This window comes from Tachyglossus aculeatus, chromosome 17, assembly GCF_015852505.1.
Source record: "Tachyglossus aculeatus isolate mTacAcu1 chromosome 17, mTacAcu1.pri, whole genome shotgun sequence".
NCBI classification, from domain to species: domain Eukaryota; kingdom Metazoa; phylum Chordata; class Mammalia; order Monotremata; family Tachyglossidae; genus Tachyglossus; species Tachyglossus aculeatus.
Window position 1 is genome coordinate 46660245 of NC_052082.1, and position 19165 is coordinate 46679409.

General features: G+C 47.6%; 1 protein-coding gene across 1 annotated transcript; it reads left to right on the forward strand.

Moving 5' to 3' along the window:
• The first annotated feature begins 204 nt into the window (after positions 1–204).
• Positions 205–18955, forward strand: MKS1 (MKS transition zone complex subunit 1). The gene is made up of 18 exons (XM_038759329.1): positions 205–293; positions 3158–3267; positions 4403–4473; positions 5108–5263; positions 5931–6028; positions 8132–8260; positions 8490–8594; positions 9285–9393; positions 10015–10071; positions 10973–11015; positions 12829–12891; positions 15306–15376; positions 16198–16267; positions 16377–16484; positions 16985–17118; positions 18321–18403; positions 18501–18598; positions 18692–18955. The coding sequence occupies exons 1-18, from the start codon at positions 205–207 to the stop codon at positions 18781–18783; spliced, it is 1686 nt and encodes a 561-aa protein (XP_038615257.1). The 3' UTR covers positions 18784–18955.
• Positions 18956–19165: the final 210 nt, after the last annotated feature.

Sequence of the window (19165 nt, forward strand, 5' to 3'; positions counted from 1 at the left end):
GCACCCAGTAAGCGCTCAATAAATACGATCGAATGAATGAATGAACGAATGATTGGCAGCTGGAGGGCGAGCGCCCAACGAGCAGCCCACTGCGCATGCGCAGACAGGCGTTTTGCTGGAGGGAGGGGCGAGCGGAGGGGGGTTGCTAGGCAACCGCGGGGCTGCCACGCCTTTTCTTTGCCGGCGATCAACTGCGCATGCGCGATGGCGGAGGCCGAGGCGGCCTGCAGCATCCCGGACCCTGCGGGGGCGGTTTACCGGTCCCGGGACCCAGTGCGAAACCTGCGCCTCCGGTACCGGGACCCCCGATAATAATAATAATAATAATAATAATAATAATAATATTTAATAATAATCATCATGGCAGTTAGCAAGCGCTTACTCTGTGCCAAGCACTGTTCTGAGCACTGGAGAGGTTACAGAGTGATCAGGTTGTCCCACTGGGGGCTCACAGTCTTCATCCCCATTGTACAGATTTTGTAGATCTAGATTCCATATGCATGCTGTAACATTCTAATATAATAATAATGGCATTTATTAAGTGCTTACTATGTGCCAAGCACTGTTCTGAGCGCTGGGGAGGTTACAAACTGATCAGGTTGCCCCACGGGGGGCTCACAGTCTTCATCCCCATTGTACGGATTTTGTTGATCTAGATTCCATTTGCATGCTGTAACACTCTAATCTAATAATAATGGCATTTATTAAGTGGTTACTATGTGCCAAGCACTGTTCTAAGCACTGGGAAGGTTACAGGTGATCAGGTTTTCCCACGGAGGGCTCACAGTCTTCACCCCCATTTTACAGATTTTGTAGATCTAGATTCCATGTGCATGCCGTACCATTCTAATATAATAATAATGGCATTTATTAAGCGCTTACTATGTGCAAAGCACTGTTCTGAGTGCTGTGGAGGTTACAAGGTGATCAGGTTGTCCCACGGGGGGCTGACAGTTTTCATCCCCATTTTACGGATTTTGTAGATCTAGATTTCATGTGCATGCTGTAACATTCTAATCTAATAATTATAATAATGGCATTTATTAAGCGCTTACTATGTGCCAAGCACTGGGGAGGTTACAAGGTGATCAGGTTGTTCCACGGGGGGCTCACAGTCTTCATCCCCATTTTACTATGCTATTTATTCTATTTTGTTAATATGTTTTTGTTTTGTTGTCTGTCTCCCTCTTCTAGACTGTGAGCCCGTTGTTGGGTAGGGACTGTCTCTAGATGTTGCCAACTTGTACTTCCCAAGCGCTTAGTACAGTGCTCATTTTCTTCAAGCAGTGTAAGAGGATGTTTGCCAGAGCTTTGCTGTCGGAAGCAGCATGGTCTAGTGGATAGAGCACGGGCCTGGGAGTCGGAAGAACCTGAGTTCTAATCCCCGTTCTGCCAATCGCTTGCTGTGTGACCTTGAGCAAGTCATTTCCCATCTCTGGGCCTCAGTTACCTCATCTGATTCCACGTGCATGCTGTAACATTCTAATATAATAATAATAATTATAATAATGGCATTTATTAAGCGCTTACTATGTGCAAAGCACTGTTGTGAGCACTGGGGAGGTTACAAGGGGATCAGGTTGTCCCACGGGGGGCTCACAGTCTTCATCCCCATTTTACAGATTTTGTAGATCTAGATTCCATGTGCATGCTGTAACATTCTAATATAATAATAATTATAATAATGGCATTTATTAAGCGCTTACTATGTGCCAAGCACTGTTCTGAGTGCTGGGGAGGTTACAAGGTGATCAGGTTGTCCCACGGTGGGGCTCACAGTCTTCATCCCCATTTTACAGATTTTGTAGATCTAGATTCCACGTGCATGCTGTAACATTCTAATATATAAAAGGAGCATGTATGTTCTTTGAACATGCCTACTTATTCATCTCTGTTCTTTCTATCGGTATCATATTCATTCTGGATTTCATCCCCAAACCGCTTTCAGGATTATATCTTCTATATATACATTCTCTCTAGATAGTCCATATAATTGAGAAGCAGCGTGGCTCAGCCCTACTGAGAGCTCACCTCCTCCAGGAGGCCTTCCCAGACTGAGCCCCCTCCTTCCTCTCCCCCTCCTCTCCCTCCCCATCCCCCCACCCTACCTCCTTCCCCTCCCCACAGCACCTGTATATATGTTTGTACAAATTTATTACTCTATTAATTTTGCTTGTACATATTTACTATTCTATTTATTTTATTTTGTTAATATGTTTTGTTTTGTTGTCTGTCTCCCCCTTCTAGACTGTGAACCTACTGTTGGGTAGGGACCATCTCTATATGTTGCCAACTTGGACTTCCCAAGCGCTTAGTACAGTGCTCTGCACACAGTAAGCGCTCAATAAATACGATTGAATGAATGAATGAAAGAGCATGGGTTTTGGAGTCAGAGGTCATGGGTTCAAATCCCGGCTCTGCCAATTGTCAGCTGTGTGACTTAGGGCAAATCACTTCACTTCTCTGGGCCTCAGTTACCTCATCTGTAAAATGGGGATTAAGACTGTGAGCCCCCTGGGGGACAACCTGATCACCTTGTAACCTCCCCAGCGCTTAGAACATTATTAAGCACATAATAAGCGCTTAATAAATGCCATCATTATTATTAATTATTATTCTGACTCCCAGGCCCTGGCTCTATCCACTTTGCCATGCTGCTTAACTTGTGCTTCCCAAGCGCTTAGTACAGTGCTCTGCACACAGTAAGCGCTCAATAAATGCGATTGAATGAATGAATGAATTTCGAGATTCCATGTCTATGCTCTAACATTTTTTATATAAAAGGAGCATGTATGTTCTTAGCATATAGTGAGCCCACTGTTTGCATATAGTGAGCCCACTGTTTTATAGGGGCCGTCTCGATATGTTGCCACCTTGTACTTCCCAAGCGCTTAGTACAGTGCTCTGCACACAGTAAGTGCTCAATAAATACGATTGAATGAATAAATGAATGAATATAGGCAGGTATGTGCCTATGTATTTCATATATAGCCTCCCTGTATATATCATCTTTATATATTCTGGATCCTATCCCCAGCAAGTCCGTGCCAGAGCCCACTGACTCCCCTCAGGGCTCTTTTTCCCTGGCCACCTGACCCAGTGGCCCCGAAATCAGGGTGTGTGTCTTAACAAGTCTTCCTGTGCCTCTCTCTGACAGAATTCACATCCAGAGGATCACCTCCAACAGCCTCCTCCACCACCCAACAGCCAGTCAGTTGGGAAAGGACCTCATAGGCTTGGCCACCTTCAGCTCGGACCCGGCAGCAAGTATGTGGAGCCATTTTTCTCAGCCCCAGGGGTTGGTGATGGGCTATAGTAATAGTAATAATGTACACATTTACTATTCTATTTATTTTATTTTGTTAATATGTTTTGTTGTCTGTCTCCCCCTTCTAGACCGTGAGCCCGCTGTCGGGTAGGGCCCGTCTCTATATGTTGCCAACTTGTACTTCCCAAGCGCTTAGTACAGTGCTGTGCACACAGTAAGCGCTCAATAAATACGATTAAATGAATGGAATGAATAATGGTGGTGGTGGTATTTAACGAGCACATACTATGTGCTGAGCACAATGGTAGGGGGTAGTCAAATTGGACACAGTCCCTATCCCACACAGGGCTCCAAGTCTTAAGGGGGAGGGAGAACAGGTATCGAACCCCAGTTTTACAGACGAGGAAACCGAGCCATAGAGAAGGTCACACAGCAGGAAATGGCAGAGCTGGGGACTGAAACCCAGGCCTCCTCACTCCCAGTCCCAGGCTCTTCTCACTAGGCCTTGCTGCTTCCCTAAATAGTTCCATACTGGGTTTAGGGAGGTGAGGGTCAGTAACGCTTCACTTGGTATATCGTTCTTGCAACCTGATACAGTTCACCCTTTTTCGGGGTGCAGAGAGGGAATGTGACTCCATCTTGTGGTTTGCTAGCTCTTGTTCTTTCTAGAATGAGAGCTGCTTAGGGGATCTGTGAACCTCAGCCAACCTTTTTCCTAAGGTTTTTTACGAGAAGATGCTTTTTCCAAAGGGCAAGTCCTGTGGTGGGGGCTCCTCTGTACCTATAGCCTGTGACCTATAGCTCTACTTGCCATCTCTGCTATTGCAAAAGTACCAAGGAGAATCAGAGGTTCCCACCCATCAAACACAAGCATCTTGGAACACCCGGTAGAGATTGTTTGACTGATTTCCGAGTTCCCGGCCTGGACGCCGAATTGAAGTTGGAGAACAGAGGAGTCCTCAACATTAGGTTATAGTGATGATACACCCTGAGCTAAATGCTTGGGAAAGTACAGCCAAAGCCTCCCTGCCCGTGAGGAGTTTACAGCCTAATGGGTTGAATGGCACATGTCGGAGAGCTTATCTTGGTTGCTCTCTATAGAGACAGAATTATGCTTTTTTTATTGTCTTGTAGGTGGACAGCAGCAAGATGAATATGATGAAGAGGAGGCAGTGATTGGGTGGCAGGAAAAGCTCTTTAGCCAGGTGAGCTCGCAACCTCTGCTGCCAGAGAAAAGTCAGTCAGTCATATTTATTGAGTGCTTACGGTGTGCAGAGCACTGTATTGAGTGCTTGGGAGAGTACACTATACCAATATAATATTTGCGGTATTTGTTAAGCGCTTATAATAAACTCATTTTCTTCAAGCAATGTAAGAGGATGTTCGCTAGAGCTTTGCTGTCGGAAGCAGCGTGGTCTAGTAGGTAGAGCACGGGCCTTGGAGTCGGAAGGACCTGAGTTCTAATCCCCGTTCTGCCAATCGCTTGCTGTTTGACCCTGGGCAAGTCACTTCCCATCTCTGGGCCTCAGTTACCTCATCTGTAAAATGGAGATTAAGACCTTGAGCCCGACAGGGACATGGACTGTGTCCTACCAGATTAATTAATATCTACTGGGTCATAGGAAGCGCTTTTCAAATACCACTTAAAACAAACAAAAAAACATCCTGAGCAGCTCTGGATCTTCCAAGGTTGGGGGTTGGCAACTCCAGCGAAGGAATGATCTGTAAGGGAATGCCAAATAAAATAAATCCTTCAGTTTAAATTCAGTGAGTGGGTAGGTGAGCTGCCTACTAGGGGGAAGGGGGCCTGCTGTTGTATTCATGGGGTGCTGCTTTCAGTTTGAGGTGGATCTGTACCAACATGAGACAGCCTGTCAAACCCCCCTTGATCACCAGTACCACCAGGAGATCTTGAAGCTGGAGAAAGCAGGGGGCAGGAAGAACCGTCGCATCTTCACGTACACCGACTCCGATCGCTATACCAACTTGGAGGAGGTACCTCGTCTTTTTGTGCTGACTTCCTTGAAGCCCCCTCTGCCAGGTGTGGAGGGGGAGGGTCTCTGGCTACCGTTGAAACTGCAGCCCATTAGGATCTACGAGGGCCAGTCAGGTGGAGGGGGAGGGCGGATTGTCTTGGGTGACCAGTTTCTCTGCCCTTTCCCTGCGAGGGCTGATCCCGTCCTCCCTGCCAAAGGCCTGAGGGAGCTTGCAAGGGCCAGTGGTTCCAAGAGTAGACTTGGGCACTGCAAGAGGGAAGAATTCTCGGATGCCAGAACGAGACATAAAGAGGGCGTAGTGTGGAGCAGTCCAAGTGAGACCGTGAGGATTTCAGCCAAACCTTGAGCTGGTTGGATTGGAAGGGAATCCGAATCAGCCTTGTGGCCGGATGTCCTCTCTAGATGTGGGTGAGAGGTTAGAGATGGTCCGCGGGGTGGTCGAGTTCAGCAGGTCCAAGGTGGGAATCTCTGCCCTTTTCTATTGTGTGCATTTTTTTGCTTTTTTGGTTTTTCATTTCTGAATGCAAAGAAGACCGAAATGCTATTGGATTCAGGTTCTAGGGCTGCGGGAGAAGACTATTTGCCCAGGGGAAGAGTGGGAAAGAGTAAACTCTGGGTGGGTTTGGCATCTTCCGTGGGTTATATGTGGCTCCTCTGTTCCCCAGCGTTGCCAGAAAGTGACCAGCTCAGCCCAGGAAGTGCCGTCTTTCCTGGTCGAACGGATGGCAAATGTCAGGCGACGGCGGCAAGACCGAAGAGGAGTGTAAGTTTGTGATTTTGGCACTATTGCTCTCCAGATATATATATAAATATATATAAAGTATATATAATAATAATGATGGTATTTGTTAAGCGCTTTCTATGTGCCAATGTATGTATGCTTTTAGAGAAGCAGCATGGCTCAGTGGAAAGAGCACGGGCTTGGGAGTCAGAGGTCATGGGTTCAAATTCCGGCTCCGCCGTTTGTCAGCTACACAGTGACTTTGGGCAAGTCACTTAACTTCTCTGGGCCTCAGTTACCTCATCTGTAAAATGGGGATTAAGATTGTGAGCCCCACCTGGGACGACCCAATCACCTTGTATCTTCCCCAGCGCTTAGAACAGTGCTTTGCACATAGTAAGCGCTTAAGAAATACCAAAATTATTATTATTATTATTTTATTCGTTCATTCAATCGTATTTATTGAGCGCTTACTGTGTGCAAAGCACTGTACTAAGCACTTGGGAAGTACAGGTTTGCAACATATAGAGACGGTCCCTACCCAACAGTGGGCTCAAGTCTAGAAGGAGGAGACAGACAACAAAACAAAACATATAAACCAAATAAAATAAATAGAATCAATATGTACAAGTAAAATAAATAAATATGTACAAATATATATACATATATACAGGTGCTGTGGGGAGGGGAAGGATATCGATATATAAACTTGTTATGGGCAGGGAACGTGTCGCTAATTCTGATGTATTGTACTCTCCAAAGTACAGTGCTCTGTAGTTAGTACATTGAGGACATGTCACCGCACTCCTCAAAAAACTCCAGTGGTTGCCTTCCCACTTCCACATTCAACAAAAACTCCTTAACATTTAAAGCACTCCGTCATCTTGCCCTCTCCTACCTCACCTCACTACTCTCCTGTACTACAACCCAGCCCGCACACTTCCCTCTTCTAATAGTAACTTTGTCACTGTGCCTCGAACTAGCCTATCTCGCCACTGACCCCTCGCCCACGTCCTGCCTCTGTCCTGAACGCCCCCCCTCCTCTAATCTAACAGACAATGACTCTTCCCACCTTCAAAGCCTTATTGAAGGCACATCTCCTCCAGGAGGCCTTCCCTGACTAAGTCCCCTCTTTCTTCTTCTTCTTCTTCTCTTTCTTCTTTTTCCACTTCCTTCTGCATCACCCTGACTTGCTTCCTTTGTTCTTATGAACTTATGTACATATCTGTAATTTGTTTATATTAATGTCTGTCTCCCTCACTCTAAATTGTAAGCTCGTCGGCAGGAAACGTGTCTGTTTATTGTTGTATTGTACTCTCCCAAATGCCTAGTACAGTGCTCTGCACACAGTAAGTGTTCAATAAATATGATTGAATGAATGAGTGATGAATGAATGCTCTGCACATAGTAAGCACTCAATAAAAATCATTGATTCATCAATTGATATATGTAGTCAATCAATCAATCAGCTGGAAGCAGCACAGGACTGGGACTCAGAGGACCTGGATTCTAAACCTGGCTCTGCCAGTTGCTTGCTGGAAGACAGTGGACAAGTCACTTAACTTCTCTGTGCCCCAGTTTCCTCAACTGTAAAATGGGGTTGAAATACCTGTTCTCCCTCCTATTTAGAGTGTGTGTCACATTCCGGATCGAAACTGTATCTGGCATAATTAACCTGTACTTACCCTAATGTTTGACCCATAGTAAGCGCTTAAAGAATACTATTAAAAAATATGTAATTTATTGAGAATTTACTCTGTGCCAAGCACTGTAGTAAGCACTTGGGAGCATACAGTACAATAGAGATGAGAGATACAATCCCTGTCCTCAAGGAGCTTATCATCTACTCAGGGAGGTAGACCTCAAAATAAATTAGGTAGGGGTAACGGCAGAATACAAGGATATGTACAGATGTGATGTGGGACTGGAAGCAGGGTGATTATCTATGAGCTTAAAGGGTGAACTGCTCAGTTCATGGTGATGTAGAGGGAGGGTGAATAGAGTGGGGAGTCAAGAGGTTAGTCAGGGAAGGCTTCTTGGCGGAGATGTGATTTTAAAATTATTGTTAAAATAATGCAGGATTATTAATATAATAAAATAATGGACAGTGTCCCTCGGATATAAGGTCTGTGTTGTTCCTTGCAGGGAAGGGAGTGTGCTGAAATCCCGAATCATTACTTGGGAACCGTCAGAAGAATTTATCAGGAATAACCACATCATCAACACCCCACTGCAGACCATGTACATCATGGCTGACCTGGGTCCTTATGGGAAGTGAGTGAGCTTCTGAATCGATGCAGTTGTTCTCTCCTGGACAGGGCCCCATCCTTCTCTTCCCGCACCTAGAACTTTGGTCCTGGGGAAGGAAGTTTGGTGCTCCTGAAGGGCTGATGGGAAGGTCCTTTCTGCTACTCAACGTATTCTGATGGGAGGGACTAGGTAGGCCATTGCTCCAACGCTTTCTTTTCTGCCCCTTTACACCTCTTTCTGCACGGTCCCACAGGCTTGGCCACCGGAAGTACGAACACGTCCTTTGCACCCTGAAAGTGGACAGCAATGGAGTGATCACCGTGAAGCCTGATTTCACGGGCTCCAAAGGGGCCTACAGGTGAGCCGAGGGGACACGGACCCAGGGGGGCAAGGCGGGAGGAGGCGGAAGGGACCCACTTCTTTTTCCTGACCCACTTCTGATCCCAGAAGATATATTTTGGGGAGAGAGAGGCCGGAACCCTCTCGGAAAAGCGTGCCTCTAGGTGCCGGTCAACAGAGCTCCTTTACTAGGGTGTCTGTCCCGGCTGGGGTGGGTCTGATTTCATTTACCATCCCTAGAACATGTACTTTGACAGTCCTTTCCTAACATTGGAGTGGTTTTCCTCACTGGTCCAGGCATATGTCTGTTTATTGTTGTATCGTACTCTCCCAAGCGCTTAGTACAGTGCTCTGCACACAGTATGCACTCAATAAATACGATTGAATGAATTGCCCAAGGTGGGTGTCTAGAACTTTCAAACTACCAGGTTCCTCTCAGGTTGCTTGGAGAACACCATTCCCCTTCATCATCATTACCTTCATCACCCCTACCATCAAAATCCACACCCTTAGCATCTCCTGAGCTGCTAATTCTGTGTATTGTACCCTCCCAAGTGCTTAGTACAGTGCTCTGCACATTGTAGGTGCTTAATAAATATGATTGATTGATTGATGGTTAGGTACCAAATGAACTTGGTACCAATGATGCCTCCCTGGCTTGGCTCACTTGTGACCAGCTCCATTTCCCTTTGGCTTGTGATCCCTACAGAATCGAGGTAGAGGGGGAGAAACTGGAGCTGTGGAAGTACACGATTGAAAACGTGTCCACTCCCGCTCAGCTGGAAGAAGAGGAACGGGAGCAGCGGGTGTTCGAGGACGTAAGGGCCGGGAGTATTATTGTCAAGGGTATTTATCAAGCCCTCCTAAACCCAGAGTGAAACCCAGGAGCCAGGATCTAGGACTATTGCAATCTAGGCTTCCCAGGGGAAAATCCTGAAGGCTTATCTCCTCCAAGACGCCTTCTCTGAATAAGCCCTCATTTCCTTTTCTCCCACTCCCTTCCGCGTCTCCCTGATTTGCTCCCTCTGTCCACCCTCACCTCAGCCGCACAGCACTTATGTTCGTATCCATAATTTATTTATTTATATTGATGTCGTCTCCCCCTCTAGATCATAAGCTCTTTGTGAGCAGGGAACGTGTCTGCAATATTGTTATATGGTACTCTCCCAAGTGCTTAGTACAGTGCTCGGCACACAGTGAGGGCTCAATAAATACGATTGATTGAGAGCTCTATCCCGAGGATGTGAGGCTTCACAGGACATTGCTGACACTGTGAACAGCTTGTGCTCTTGGGACTTGGTTACCCCCCATATCGGGAATCTCTGGGAGCCCCAAGTCCATCCCGTTTCTCCCTCCTTACTGGCTGGGAGTGACTTTTGTCTCCAGGCTGAAGGCCTTTGCTAACCGGTCCCTTTCTGGTCCTGGGTTTGTTTCTACAGCTCTACGGTCGGCACAGAGAGTATCTTAGCAGCCTTGTAGGCTCAGACTTCGAGATGGTGAGTAGCCCCGACTCTTACACACCTCCCCCTACCCCCGGCGGCAGTAATAGTTCCCTAAACCCAGAGAGATCAGATTGCTGGATAAATAAAAAGATGCCTTCACCGCTCAGAAAACTCATTTCAAGAACCCAGAAATGGGAAAAGGGGTAGCCGCTCCAGCTCTTCATAGATTTTGTGCTTAAATAATAATAGTAATAATAATAATGATTTAGGTATTAAGCACTCTTCTAAGCACTGGGGTACAGCCAAGTTAATCAACTCAGACGTAGCCCCTGTCCCACGTGGGGATTAACTAAGTAAGAGGGAGAACGGGTAATGAATCCCCAATTTCCAGATGAGGAAACTTAGTCTGAAGAAGTTAAGTGACTTGCCCAAGGTCACACAGCAGGCAGTTGGCAGATCCTGGGTTAGACCAAGTCTTCCGGCTCCCAGGCCACAGCTCTTTCTGTAGAGAGAAATAGGGTATGTTAGTCCCACCATGGCTTCCCCATTTTTCCTCCCCGAAGGCCCAGTTCACGGGGGGCCCGTTTTGAGTCTAGAAAAAGAACACCGGAGCCCTTGGGGTCCTGGCATCAGTCGAGGACCAGAGACATCTGCCCTCTAAGGTACCAGCTGAACCCCAGGAGCAATTACTGTGGCCTCTCCTTGGCACCATTCAGGTCCCCTGCACCTCTCTCCCCTTATCAGATGGCTTCTCGACTTACTGAAGTTTGTAAATGAAAAGAAACATGGGTAATAGCAGGTGGTCATAGCAGCCACTCAGGTCATGACCTCTGGGGTCACACGGCTGTGTCAGATCTCCTGAGGCCCCTGGCTTGGTGGCTTGATGGGCCACTCCAGTGACAGGAAGACCCTCCTGGAAGTCTCCTGAAACCTTTTCCCCTTCTGTCTGCCACAGACTCCTCCGGGCGCCCTGCGGCTCTTTGTGAATGGGGAAGTGGGTAAGTTTCTGACCGAGTCTCTGTGCCCCCATACTCTAGTGAGCCCTCAAATTTAGCTGTAGTGAGTGATGCTACACTCAAAAGGACTGTCCAGAGGCATCCGGCAAACTCATTTACTGTTCCTCTGAGGGAGCCCAGAGCCCTCTGCCAACTAAACCTGGATGGGCTGCCTCAAAGGATTAATCCATCAGTCGGTGTTATTATAATAATAATAATGATAGCATTTGTTAAGTGCTTACTATGTGCAAAGCACTGTTCTAAGCGCTGGAGGGGGATACAGGGTGATCAGGTTGTCCCACAGGGGGCTCACAGTCTTAATCCCTGTCTTACAGCTGAGGTAGCTGAGGTGCAGAGAAGTGAAGTGACTTGCCCAAGGTCACACAGCTGACGGTAGAGCCAGGATTTGAACCCATGACCTCTGACTCCCAAACCCGTGCTCTTTCCATTGAGCCATGCTGCTTCTCTATGTATTGAGCGTCCTCGAATGCTAGGCACAGTACTGAGCACTTTGGAAAGGACAGCAAAAGCAAGACAGTTGTTATAAGGAGCGCATATTTTAATACGGGAAGAAGACAAAACTTATTTATGTACAGTGAAAGCGGGAAGAGGAACAAAGATGTACCAGCACATCTGGATGAAAATAATTGAATGTACAGATAATGTCTACATTGTCTACAGTGTCTAGACTGTGATGTTGCCAACGTGTACTTCCCAAGCGCTTAGTACAGTGCTCTGCACACAGTAAGTTCTCAGTAAGTATGATTGAATGAATGAATATACGTTGCATACTTGTACTTCCTAAGCGCTTAGTGCAGTGCTCTGCATACAGTGGGCGCTCAATGAATATGATTGAATGAATGAATGAATGCATGAATCCCCCCAACCTTACCTCCTTCCCCTCCCCACAGCACCTGTATATATGTATATATGTTTGTACATATTTATTACTCCATTTATTTATCTTGTACATATTTATTCTATTTATTTTATTTGGTTTATATGTTTTCTTTTGTCATCCGTCTCCCCCTTCTAGACTGTGAGCCTGCTGTTGGGTAGGGACCGTTGCAAACTTGTACTTCGCAAGCGCTTAGTACAGTGTTCTGCACACAGTAAGCGCTCAATAAATACAATTGAATGACTGAATGAGCCTGCTGTTGGGTAGGGACTGTTTCTATACGTTGCCAACTTGTACTTCCCAAGCGCTTAGTACAGTGCTCTGCACACGGTAAGCGCTCAATAAATACGATTGAATGAATAAATGGATAAATGAAGCATAATTCAGTACCCAGGGACTAATGACAGGAAAAATACACAAGTGGTAAAGGTGGGAGTTGGGTTGACATGACAGTGGGGTTGTTGTGAATTGGAGAAGGCTTCTTGGAGAAGGTGGGCCAGCACCTGGAGGTACGAACCAGGAGTCTCAGCAAATACAGTAATAATAATTATGGTATTTATTAAACACTTAGTATGCGTTAGGCACCATTCTAAACACTGGGACAGAACCAAGTTAATCAGGTCAGATACAGTCCCTGTCCCACAGGGTGCTCACAGTCTAAGTAGGAAGAAGAATAGGTATTGAATCCCCATTTTTACAATTGAGGATATAGAGATATTAAGTGATTCGCCCAAGCAGACAAGTGGTAGAGCCAAGAATTGAACTCAGGTCCTCCGACTTCCAGTTCTGTACTACCTCTCCACTAGGCCGCACTGCCTCTCCTAGGATAGTTCGGGTTCACTGGTGGAGTTGAGGAACAGGGCATCCAAAAGAGTCGAAATGGTTTGGGGAGAGTCCTTACCACCTTCTTCCTCTCAGTTTCAGCCCAGGGATATGAATACGACAACCTCTACGTCCACTTCTTCCTGGATCTGCCTTCCAGTGAGTAATAATAATAGTAATAATGGTATTTGTTACACACTTTCTATGTGCCAGGCAGTGTACTAAGCACCGGGGTGGATACAAGCAAATCAAGTTGGACACCGTCCCGGTCCCATTTGGGGCTCACCGTCTCAATCATTCATTCATTCATTCAATCATATTTATTGAGCGCTTACTGTGTGCAGAGCACTGGACTAAGCGCTTGAGAAGTACAAGTTGGCAACATCTAGAGACGGTCCCTACCCAACAACGGGCTCACAGTCTAGGAGGGGGAGACAGACAACAAAACAAAACATGTGGACAGGTGTTAAGTCAATCCCCATTTTACAGATGAGGTAATTGAGCCACAGAGAAGTGAAGTGACTTGCCTAAGGCCAGCAGACAAGGGCGAAGCTGGGATTAGAACCCATGACCTTCTGACTCTCAGGGCCATGCTCAATCCACCAAGGGGATCAGGCTTGCTGAGCCTTCCTGACAGCTTGGTGTCCCAAGGAATCCTCTTGGGAAATTCTTCTAGGGCAGAAATGTTTGGGCAGCACAGTTGGCAGTGGGAACAGGGTAACTATGCTGAACTGGCTTTCCAGCCATTTGCAATTGAATCAGCTTCCTCATTGTTTGCCCTTGCGAAGTTTGCTTGTTTTATTTTCCGGCCACGATCGTATCTCGGCCCGGGCATTGGCGCTGGGTAAACCCAGTTGGAGAAAGCATCTCCTGCCACTGCAATTTTCAACCCTTTTTTATAGATTTCCGGTGAGTTGGTTCTTGGCCTCCTCGATCTAATGCTAGAGGCCCTTCTGGGTGGGAGGGGAAAATGGCTACTGGACCCAAAATAGGAACTCAAACCACCCCTATGGGAACATACCCAACTTCAGCAGTGAACAACCCTGTTGCTGCAGGACTTAAATCGAAGCTGCAGAATGTCACAGTCTAGTGGGTGAGGCCCATGGAGGTTTTTGTCAGGGAATTCTCAGCCCTCTTCTGAGAAGCAGTTGTTATTAAATGCCTTCTTAGCACTTGGGAAGTTCAGAACAAAAAAAGGGACAGGTTCCTTGCCCACAAGGAGCTTACACTGTCCGGGGAGAGAAACATAAAAATACAGCTAGAATGATCTGACTAAATAACTGGCTACTTATAAAGAGCAAGGTACAGCTAGTAGGTTTACTTGGGAGATACGAAACAGACAGGGAGTTCGGAAACAGTGAGTGAAGAGAGTGGATAAGTATGATGGAGTCAGGTGGTGGAGAGTCTTAAAGCTGATTTTGAGTTCTTGTTTGACACAAAGAGACACGGTGAGAGCTATGGGCTTAGCGATGCTTCAGGAAGATGGTCAGTGTAGTAAGCCAGTACTATGGATTGGATAAGGAGGAAGAGGCCGGAGGTTGGGAGTCTGGTGAGGAGGCCTTAATCTAGCTGCACTACGGGCACAGCTTGTACCAGGTTGGCTGTTTGCACGGGAGAGGAACAGGTAGATCTGGGAGGTATCGTGCAGGAAGGATTAGCAGGCTTTGGCTGCAGGCTGAACGTGAGATGGTAGCCAAGAGTTGAGGATAATATCGAATTTGCGGCCTTCTGGGACAGCAAGATGGGCAAGTTAGGGGAAAGGATGAGAGGAGAAATGGCACATTGAGCTGCTTTTTGAAAATTTTCCCGATTTCGTAAGTGAAAGTGGGGTCATCCGAGGACACAAATGGGTTCACAGAGAGTTCATGGGGTCGTTACTCTATTTTATTTGTACATATTTACTATTCTATTTATTTTGTTAATGATGTGCATCTAGCTTTATTTCTGTTTATTCTGATGACTTGACACGTGTCCACATGTTTTGTTTTGTTGTCTGTCTCCCCCTTCTAGACTGTGAGCCCATTGTCAGGTAGGGACCATCTCTAGATGTTGCTGACTTGTACTTCCCAAGCGCTTAGTACAGTGCTGTGCACACAGTAAGCGCTCAATAAATACAATTGAATGAATGAATGAATGAATTGTGCCAAAACCTGTACTAACTACTGGCATAGATTGCAGATATTCAGGTTGGACACAGTCCTTTTCCCACATGGGGCTCACAGTCTCTAAGTCAGGGGAACAAGAATGTATTTAATCCCCATTTTACTGATGAGGAAACTGAGGCACCGAGGTGTGAAATGGCTTGCCCAAGTTCACACAGCAGACAAGTGGCAGAGCCAGGACTAGAACCCAGGTCCTCTCCCTCTCAGGCCCATGAGCTCTCTACTAGGCCCTTCTGCTTCCTTTCTTAAGCAATATGATCTTATGAGCAAGAGTGGCAATGGTTAGGAGCGATCAGAAAGGTAAAAGGGGAACCAATTTAGTGCTGGGATCACCTGGGAGATAGTCCAGTCTTCCACATCTCTCCCCACCGGGCCTCAGGGAATTGCTCTTCTTCTGTCTTTTGTTTCCAGACTGGTCAAGTCCAGAATTCCAGCAGCTTTCAGGAATCACACAGACCTGTGGCACCAAGACCCTGGGAAGGGTAAGGACCTGAGAAAATGCCAAGATGAGTCCATCCAACCCCTTCTTCTTTCTCTGCAATGAATTTTTTTTTTAAATGGTATTTGTTAAGCACTTATTACATGCCAGGCAGTGTACTAAGCACTGGGGTAGATACAAGATAATCAAGTTGGACACAGTCCCTGTCCTACATGGGCTCTTTATTAACCCCATTTTCCAGATGAGGTAACCAAGGAACAGAGAAGTTAAGTGACTTGCCCAAGGTCACACAGCAGACAAGTGGCAGAGCCAGGATTAGGACCTCGTCCTTACTGCCAGGCCCATGCTGTTTCCATTAAGCCACACATCTTCTTAATGAATGGCGCCAAAGGGCACTTGGAGGATTAATGTGACAGCTGTCTTTTTCACATCGTTTCTTTTTCCCTTCAGTCACCCATTATTGACACTTTTCTTGATTCTAAAGACGGTTAGGAGGACAGAACAGTGCCAGTGTAAGACCGGGAGGAAGGAACTGGAAATTAGTTCTTCTGTTTGGGCCCATACCTAAGGACCACCTCCATTGCTGTAGGTGGTGGAGTCTGTGCCCAACCCATCACCAAGAGATTTCCACCGCTTCGGGAAGTCAAAGAAGCGGGTGCTGGGAACGTCTCCTGGGGTGGAGAAGGGCTCCGTGTTCCCTGTCATGCCTTCTCTTGGTTACTCTAATTCGAGTCCCAGCAGCCCTGGTGAGGTAACCCTGTAATTGGCCACAAAGGAGAGCGTCTGGCACTCACTGTGCCTAAGATGATGCCATCTATCACACCCTGTGGCTCTCAAGATCTGATCCCCTTTCCTCTCTCCCAGGACAACGTGGCATATTTCTCCTACCCATTCACCTTCGAAGCATCCTTTCTCCATGAGGACGAGTCTGCCGGTGAGCAGGCGGAGCTGCCTCCTCCCTCAACTGCCGTCTTGTCGAGTCAGGGGGTTGCCGAGGCCGGGCCTGATGCGACTGCACTGTCTGCTCTCTCCTGGTTCCTCAGATTCTCTGCCGCAGTGGCCCGTGCTCTTCTTTGAGGTTCTCTCTTTGGACTTCTGGCAGAGGTATCGGGTGGAAGGCTATGGGGCCGTGGTGCTTCCCTCCACTCCAGGTAACCCCTCCCTATTGCCTTGGGCCCCAGCGACGGGAAGGTGGGACAGAAGGTTTAACCAAGTCTAGACTTCCTGCGAGGTGAAGCTACTTTAGGAAATGGAAGAGTTTACCTCCCTCCAGTCTCAATTAAGGGCTCATTTACAGAGCTTAAATTATCTTCCTGAAATTACGGAGGCATTCAGGGAGTGTCTGCCTTCCCTCTTATCCCCCTTGGGGCTGGCTTTAGGGACCTGGATAGGTGTAGCCTTTTTTTTTTTTCAAACCCCAATCCTGCCACTCGTAACCACCCCTCCGTTTGTGAACTTTTCCAATTAAGGTCACCGCTGCTAGCCACCCACCTGAAGGACGGTCTTTTCTTTTCGAGAGACTCTGATGGCGTCCACGTTTACACAGATGATTCCACGGGGGCTGGGCTTTGGGGTTACTGGACGGTCCTGTCTTTTGTGCCCTCTGAGTTGACCCACTTTCCCCCTCATTGTCCTTTCCCTCCCGGATCAGGATTCCACACCCTAACAGCCCCAACGTGGAGGCCTGTGGAGCTGGGGGTGACTGCTGAGCTGAGGAGGTTTTTCATCGGTGGCTCCTTAGAACTGGAGGACCTCACATATGTGCGGGTGCCCGGGACCTTCAAGGTGAGTTCAACCTGGGCAGACCCCCTAAAAGGAAAAACCCTTCTACCACAGCTGCTCATTCCTGAGGGGAACCTAACTGGGGCCTGGTGGTTCTGGGTTGGCCTGAAAAGACTTTCAAGTGACCCCCAACCCCACAACTAATCCTGGTTGCACCATTTTTTTTGTGTGTATTATTTGTTAATAATAATAATAATGATAGCATTTATTAAGTGCTTACTATGTGCAAAGCACTGTTCTAAGCGCTGGGGAGGTTACAGGGTGATCAGGTTGTCCCACAGGGGGCTCACAGTCTTAATCCCCATTTTACAGATGTGGTAACTGAGGCCCAGAGAAGTTAAGTGACTTGCCCAAAGTCACACAGCTAGCAATTGGCAGAGCCGGGATTAGAACCCATGACCTCTGACTCCAAAGCCCGGACTCTTTCCACTGAGCCACACTGCTTCTGTTAAGTGCTTATTATGTGTCAAGCATTGTTCTAAGCTCTGGGGCAGATACCCGTTAAATGGGCAACTTCCTGTTGTGAGACCTTGAGCAAATCACTTAACTTCTCTGGGCTTCAGTTTCCTTGTCTATAAAATGGGGACTAAATCATATTCCCTTCTATTTAGCTTCAGAGCTCCAGATGGGACAGGGACTGTAGCTGGTCTGATTTTCTTATATCTGCCCAGCACTTAGTACAGTGCTTGGGTGCCTCCTACCTCCAACTCTTGCTCACCCCCTTTACCCTAGCCTGGAATTCCCTCTCTCTTCAAATCTTCCAGCCCTCAGCTCTCCCCATCATTGATGCCTTACCAAAATGACATCCCCTGCACGAAGTCTTCACCAGTTAATTTCCCTTTCCCAGCTACCATTTTAGCCCTGCTGTGCTAATTAAGCATTTGTGCACCCAAAGCAACCCACAACGAGAAGCAGCATGGCCTAGGGGATAGATTACAGGCCTGGGTTACAATAGGACCTGGGTTTTAATCCCGGCTCCTCTAATTGTCCGCTTTGTGAGCTTGGGCAAGTCATTTAACTTCTCTGTGCCTCAGTTCCCTCATTTGTAAAATGGGAATTAAGACTGTGATTCCCCATGTGCAACAGGGATTGAATCCAAACTGATTAACAGTAAATACAGTAAATACAGTTGATTGATTGATAGGAGGAGATTTTGCGAGAGCTTGCTGGAAAGCCCAGCCCTGACCCTTGCGCTCGTCCCCCAGGGCGACCGTCTGAGCCGCTTTGGCTTCCGAACAGAGACGACTGGCAGCGTCACCTTCCGGCTTCACTGTCTCCAGCAATCGAGGTAAGGGCCTTGCTGGCATGGCGGAGACCCTCCTCCCCCCTCTCCTACCCCGGGCCGAGGCTGCGGACGGACCAAACCTACCTGTGATCCCCTTCAGGGCCTTCATGGAATCCAGTTCGTTGCGGAAGAGGATGCAGAGCGTCCTGGACCGCCTGGGTGGCTTCAGCCAGCAGAGCTCAATACACAACGTTCTGGGTAGGCCTGCTGTCCCCTTCCTGTCTCACCTCGTGTTCTGACCCCTCTTCGGGCAGGCGGGCAGACTAACGGCCCTCTCTGTGTCTCTGGCAGAAGCTTTCCAGAGAGCCCGGCGCCGCATGCAGGAGGCCCGGGCAAGCCTCCCCCAGGATCTCATCAGTCCTTCTGCCACCATGGTCTCCTAGCAAGCTGCACCCTGCCCTGGTATCCTGGGGGTGCGTGTTTGTGTCATTTCGGTGCCTGCCCTAGGGCTTCTAGCCTGTGCCCCAACCAGTTCTCTGTACTCTAACCTTCCTCTCTTTTTCCCTTTCTCCCTCTGTCTCTCCCTTTCTTTTTCTCTCTCCTGACTTCTCTCTTCCTCCCTTTTCCCTGTCTTCTCTCTCTCTCCACTGTTTCTCTTCCTTCCTCTCTGTTCTCTCTTTTCTTTCTCCCCTTCATCCCTCTCTGTCTTCTCTCCTCCTCCTTTCCTCCCTCTCTGCCTGTCCACTCTCCTCCTATTCTGTCTTCCTTCTTTCTCCCCTTCTCTTCCTCCCTCTGTCCTCTCTCTTCCTCTCTGCCCTCTTCCCC

Coding starts and splice junctions, on each gene's coding strand:
- MKS1 (XM_038759329.1), top strand. CDS start 205: ATGGCGGAGGCCGAGGCGGCCTGCAGCATCCCGGACCCTGCGGGGGCG. Junction 4,474..5,107: donor AGGAAAAGCTCTTTAGCCAG/GTGAGCTCGCAA, acceptor TGCTGCTTTCAG/TTTGAGGTGGATCTGTACCA. Junction 11,016..12,828: donor CTTTGTGAATGGGGAAGTGG/GTAAGTTTCTGA, acceptor TCTTCCTCTCAG/TTTCAGCCCAGGGATATGAA.